The 6,000-nt window shown below is 38.4% G+C and overlaps 1 protein-coding gene across 1 annotated transcript; it reads right to left on the reverse strand.

Moving 5' to 3' along the window:
• Positions 1–716: 716 nt before the first annotated feature.
• On the reverse strand, positions 717–5,191 carry LOC132821088 (cystatin-B-like). Its single transcript, XM_060833607.1, has 3 exons — positions 5,033–5,191; positions 2,235–2,336; positions 717–1,428 (listed from the first exon to the last, which is right to left on the reverse strand). Exons 1-3 carry the CDS (start codon positions 5,105–5,107, stop codon positions 1,300–1,302), a joined length of 306 nt encoding a protein of 101 aa, XP_060689590.1. The 5' UTR covers positions 5,108–5,191; the 3' UTR covers positions 717–1,299.
• Between the last annotated feature and the right edge of the window lie 809 nt (positions 5,192–6,000).

Genomic DNA, 6,000 nt, shown 5'->3' on the forward strand with positions numbered 1-6,000 from the left:
ACCTTAACCAGTAATTGCATTCCAATTACAAACAGTTGCTTGATTGACACAATAACCAACCCACTTATGTGACATCTTCATAGTTGAAGGCAATGGCAATTTGCACAAGAAACCCCTGTTCTAGGTTAAATGGCAACTGTCACTACATATCTGAATTTGTTGTATTAAAATGAAGCCTCTGAGGGATAAACATTGTCTAGGATATTGGCTACAACTCCCCTGATCCGTTCAATGGTGCCACAATATCTGTTACATACAACCAGGACGGCAGATGTGGTTTCATCCAAAACTATTCACCGCTCGGAAACACATCAATGGCACACTGGCAGTGTGCTCAAGTAACTGCAATAGCTATTCTATGTTGAATCAGTAGAAAAATGAACATGCATAATTGCTATGCCATCCCAAATCATGTAAAGCAGTGGTGTTTGTTGTGTACTTTCTCCTCTCACCAGCATTTGGACTTAAATTAAATCCACACTTTGGATGTTAGCACAAGCACTTAAAATACAAAACTGTCATTTTAAAGGAGAATTTAAAATCACGATCTACACAAAATATGGAACAGCAGTTGCGCCAAGTGTAAAACCAATCCAATCCTTATTGGATTCCTTTTGTCCTCAGTAAAGGCGTTGCTTTTAAAATAAAAAATGTCAGCAAACTGGAAGAATACATGTACCTTAATTTACAATAATTTACAATATTGCTTTCTAGTGTAATGTTTAGAAATATTTATTTACTATTACAATGCAAAATTCTTATACAAGCATATTTGAATGTGTTTCTTATTTCAATCTACAGTAAATGAAGATTTACAACAAAAAGGCCTGCCTGTGTTTTCATTGTATTTAGATTACTCAAACATTTTCCATCAGGATTAAAATGGTTTAAAAAAAGGCATTTTCTTTTCTAAAGTGTAGGATCTCCATAGTTAAACCTAGGCTGGAGCAAAACCAGCTAACCAATCAACATTTCTGGCTACTTGATTTGTATTTTTCTGGATTAAATAATTTGATTTTCCAAACACACCCGTAACCTTTGAAGGTAAAGTAATTTCCATTGTAACTAATTTTCCATTCGTTAAAAATTATGAAATGGAATAGAAGGAAATCAGTTTACTTATTAAACATCTAAATTGGCACTAGAATTAGGGTGGGGAGAAAAACACTTAGAGCATCCATAAATTGTCTCCATCACTTCCCCATAACAAGATATAATGGCACTGACAAAGTGCTAGCGATTATACAAGCTGAGAAACTGCTTTTGCTCCAGTCTAGCAACTTAAAATAAAGATTTGTTTTAAAAGTACACTAAATCATCAGTGTGTAATTTGTTGGTCTTGATATCAGATACTTCCTTTTTGCTACTCCTGCAAGGAAGATCCTCGTATATTTTTACATGTATGTAGTCATCACCACCAACATGGATCTAATTAACACAGAGAGAAGTTAGGTTAGTAAAACTATAATCTATGTATATAGTAAATCTCAACATTCTTAAATGCATTTTTTGTCTCAATATTCATCTGATCTAGGAATCAGAAGCCTAAGCAGCTTTCCAGTTCTTCTCCATTCTCCCAACCTGGTTCCATAAACCCACCAAATCTGTAAGTGGAGTTTTGTAGCCAGTTTCCCAATATGAATTGGAAGTCATTGAGGTGGAACTACTAAGCAGTAAAATAGTTGTACTTAAAGTGCCTCCATCTCTCTGCTTTCACAAGCATAAAGTTACTGCGAAAGTTAAACCAAGCTGAAGTCTTCAAATACAGCAAACATTGTTTGCACTGGCACTCTATAAACCAGCAAATATTACATGCCTCAAATACTGGAAGTTTACTATATTTTTGCAATCTCTGCAATGTCTGAGTAGTTAGTTGCAGGTGAGAAGATGCTCTGCCATTAAGTTTTATTTAAGGCAAAGTTATATTAATTAACTTATGCTGTAAATAAAGTATAAAGGTGATGTATTTACCCTGCATTATGCTATTATTTAGTGTGTTTTTAAGATTGATTATATGGACCTCTTGATCAACCAGAATATTTGATGTACCGGTACATTCCTAGTCCTGGTTAATAAAAGTTTGCTGCATATGGAAACCAACCGGTGGTTGAAGTGATATTATTCATGTTAGAGGGGCTACAAAAGGTATCCAGCCATACCGCACAGGAGACAAACCATGTGTGTTAAAGTTTGTAAGACACATCCAAAACATTTGAAAACACAAACAAACTTACTTTCATGAAATAATTGATCCCAGATACAATTTGAGTCTTATAAGATTTTACAACAAACACATCATATGTTCTGTTTGCCTTTTCTTCGATCTCAGATTTCATCTGGAAAAGAGAGAATCATCAAGGACTTAGAACAAATTATATTTATACAGAGTGTACTCTGAATGTGCCAAAAAAATGTCCAAGAGCCCTTAAGGCTTAATAAAGAAATGAAAACTGAGCTGCAAGACCAGTTATTAAAAGCTAATTTGATTTCACGTCACATCTTTTGTGACTTCAAGATGTCCCAAAAACACTTTTGTAATCAAAGTGTAGTCATTTTAAAACAGATAAGTTTTAAGGAGGTGTTCAAGAAAAAGGCAAAAAGGGCAAGTAATTTAGTTAAAGAATTCCAAAGTGTGTTGGGGGGGTGGAGGAAGGAGAGAGAGAGAGAGTCACAGGCTTTTGCAAGGTCAACATCGGATGCAGAGGAAAAACCTGCTCAGAAACAGAGCTCCAAGGAGGAAAACATTGGCATGGATGAAAGAGACAAAGGGTAATGTAAATTATGAAATAATTATTATGAAATAAATTATGAAATAATGTAAAGAATTAGCATTTTGAATAACATTGATGTCAGAAACCATAGTAGATCATTCCTGAATGGTGATGTGGATAAGGCAGTACAAAGAACATGATAGGATAGAGTTAGCATACATTAATTTGAAGATTTGAATTTAATACTTTTTGATCTTGAAAATCAATAGTTAATTTCACACCATCTTTCAGCCCTTTCTTCCCTCCCTCACCATTACATTAAGCTGTGTCATGTCAATTTGAAAGTCTCAAGCATCAAAAGTGAAAATTTAGCATCCAACTAAATAAGGAAATATGAAGGCAAATGACCAAACACCTTGGTCAGGAGTAGGTTTCAAGGAGTGTCTTCAGGGAGGGAGGAAGACAGGCAAAAGAGTTCTGGGAAGAAATACCAAAGTCTTGACCACTGAAGGCTTTGTAATCAATGACTGAACACAATCAAGATGCTGAAGAAGCCAGAATTGCACAAGTGTAGAAAACATGAATGGCTGCATGACTAGAGATGAGAGACAGAGAAAGGTTCAAGGCCACAGGCAGATCTGAAAACACAAATGAGAATTTTAACTAATGCATTTCTTGAGCCAGTGAAGGTCAGTGAGCACAGGAGTAATTGGTGAACAGGACTTGGTGCAGGTTAGGGTGTAGGCAGCAGTTCTGGATGATCTAATTTCTGCTAATGTGGAAGCTAATAAGGGAAGTTGGTTGTACAACAATTTCACGTGAATTGGGTTGAGGGAACAGATGGATGGGTCTCAGGGATGACGTAAACTCAGTGGAATCATGAGGGTATACAAGACAGAAATGAATATATTACTTCAGGGCTAGGTAATGCCGGAATCTTCGAGGAAACTTTGGCTCTGCCGGTAATGGGGAAAACAGGTCAGTGTTAGTGACGGCTGATAAAATGGTTTCAATCTTTGTTTCTCAAAACCTCCCTGACTTCCATGCATTTGCTGGAAATGAGGGTGGTTAATCTGTGGAAATGATTGCCTTAGAGGGCTTTGGAAGCTAAGTAATTCAGTGTCTTTAAAACAGAGATTGATTGATTCTTGATTGGCAATGGGATCAAGGGACACAGGGAGGAGGCAGGAGAATGGGGTTGAGAAATCTCGATCATGACTCGATGGTTGATCAGGCCAGACATGCCAATTCTCCATAATAGATTATTATGGTCTGTCACATTACAGTATCCAGACTACAAAAAACATCAAGTGGGTGTAGCACTAAAATACAAGATGGTTTCCTTCTGTGTACAATTTGATTTTATTTTCTACCACATTAATCATGATTTTTGAAGAATCTGTCTGAGTAGGCAAAAGGTAAATTTTACTGTTCACCTCTTTAAGAGGCTTACATTTCCTACTTAGATGTTGAGCAGTGAGCAAAATCTGCAACAAATCCAAAAAATCAAGATTGAAAAAGATAGTGTAATACAACTAAAATATTAATATTCCTTCGCTGTTCTGGTCAGCATTTCAGGTTAATTAAAAATCCCCAACATTGTAAACGTTACGTAACGTAGAGAGGGAGGCGTGTAGTACAATAATTCATTCTTTTAAAGTGAGAAAACCAGTTTTAAATACTGCCAATCTGACTTTAAGCTCTCACACCCACCTTACCTTTTGCTAATTTTGGCATTCCCCATCCCCCAGGCAGTTCAATCTTTTCGAACCTATCATTTGAAAATCCATGTGATACTTCGCGAGAGTTAATATTTCGGACTTTTTTTGGAAAAAAACAGATACTGCCCTCCCAATTGAGTTTGTCGAGTTTATTTCCTGTCCTTACTTTAGATTTCCAGTATTCGTAGATTCTTATCTAAACTCATCTATCATTTTACCTCCCTCTCGACCTCTAACTCTTAGGAGCAAGGATTTGGTTAGCTCTGTGTTTAGGCCAACACGCCACTTATTTCTCACCCTCCTTAGGCCACCCTGATGAAGAGTTCATGCTCGAAACGTCGACTCTCCAGCTGGTCGGATGCTACTTGTCTGGATCAGTGGTGCTGGAAGAGCACAGCAGTTCAGGCAGCATCCAAGGAGCAGCGAATTCGGATGTTTCGGGCAAAAGCCCTTCATCAGGAATAAAGGCAGAGAGCCTGAAGCGTGGATAAGCTAGAGGAGGGTGGGGAATCCAACTGTGCTTTTCCAGCATCACACCTTTCGACCGCTGGTTGCTCAGTTTGGGTGAACCATCATTGTTTCTGCAAAGCTTGTACTCACCGAACAAGCGATCTGCTGCACCTCTGGAGTAGCAGTTTTCTCAGAGCTAGTGCCTCCACACACATGCTTACTCATTGTTAGTCTCTCGGTGTTGCTTCCACAGCTTCTACCCTGATCACAATGTGGCGACAGAATGTTACAGTGTAGCTGCGCACTGTTACAAAACTCAGACTCTCCGCCCACTGACCCGCCTTCATTCTCAAAAAGCCAACCCATGAAGGGTGGGGAGACCGGTTTGGATTCTTACTGTTTGGCCTAACACCGCAAAGCATTCGAAAATAAAACCAAGCTTGCATGTTTTATTCAATGAAGTGTACCAAAAAAGTTAAAAGACCTTTCAAATAATCAGGGATTCGCTTGCTTCTGAAGATTCATTAATTCCACCCCCCCCTCACATTAGTACTTACTTGCTGCCATTTTCGTTTGCTCAGTAAGGTGGCTGCTCTAAGACATAGTTCAAACCACTATCACAACAATCGAGTCAATTCGTCTTTCTGTTAACGGATTTAACTTAGGATGCTATAAAGTGCATAATTTTAGTTTTTGCAGTTTGAAATGCAAGCCTGTTAAAAACCATTCTTCAGTACACCAGGCGCTGGTCACGCTGGCATTACTCACTCCTACTGACCAAATCCGCAATCAGGGGTTGCCCAGTGACAGGAGAAACATATTTCCAAACATTTTCGTTTCTGGGTGTTTGATGAGGTTTTGGAGGAAATGAAGATGACACAGAGTGCAGAGCTCAGCACCAACCACTCCCTGTCTTTTAACTTAATAAAGGTGTTTTCGGAATATGCTGGAAGTTACAACACATCACTTCATAATCTTCGAGTAAAAAATGAGGTCTGCAGATGCTGGAGATCACAGCTGAAAATGTGTTGCTGGTCAAAGCACAGCAGGCCAGGCAGCATCTCAGGAATAGGGAATTCGACGTTTCGATTCCTGATGAAGGGCTTATGCTCGAAACG

Source organism: Hemiscyllium ocellatum, chromosome 12, assembly GCF_020745735.1.
Source record: "Hemiscyllium ocellatum isolate sHemOce1 chromosome 12, sHemOce1.pat.X.cur, whole genome shotgun sequence".
NCBI lineage: Eukaryota > Metazoa > Chordata > Chondrichthyes > Orectolobiformes > Hemiscylliidae > Hemiscyllium > Hemiscyllium ocellatum.

What these genes read in the sequence shown, in the direction of transcription:
- LOC132821088 (XM_060833607.1), bottom strand. Translation starts at nt 5,107, where the DNA reads ATGAGTAAGCATGTGTGTGGAGGCACTAGCTCTGAGAAAACTGCTACT. An exon ending in TGCAGCAGATCGCTTGTTCG is followed by an intron (nt 2,337 to 5,032) that starts GTGAGTACAAGC and finishes TCTCTTTTCCAG; the next exon opens with ATGAAATCTGAGATCGAAGA. An exon ending in GGATCAATTATTTCATGAAA is followed by an intron (nt 1,429 to 2,234) that starts GTAAGTTTGTTT and finishes TGTGTTAATTAG; the next exon opens with ATCCATGTTGGTGGTGATGA.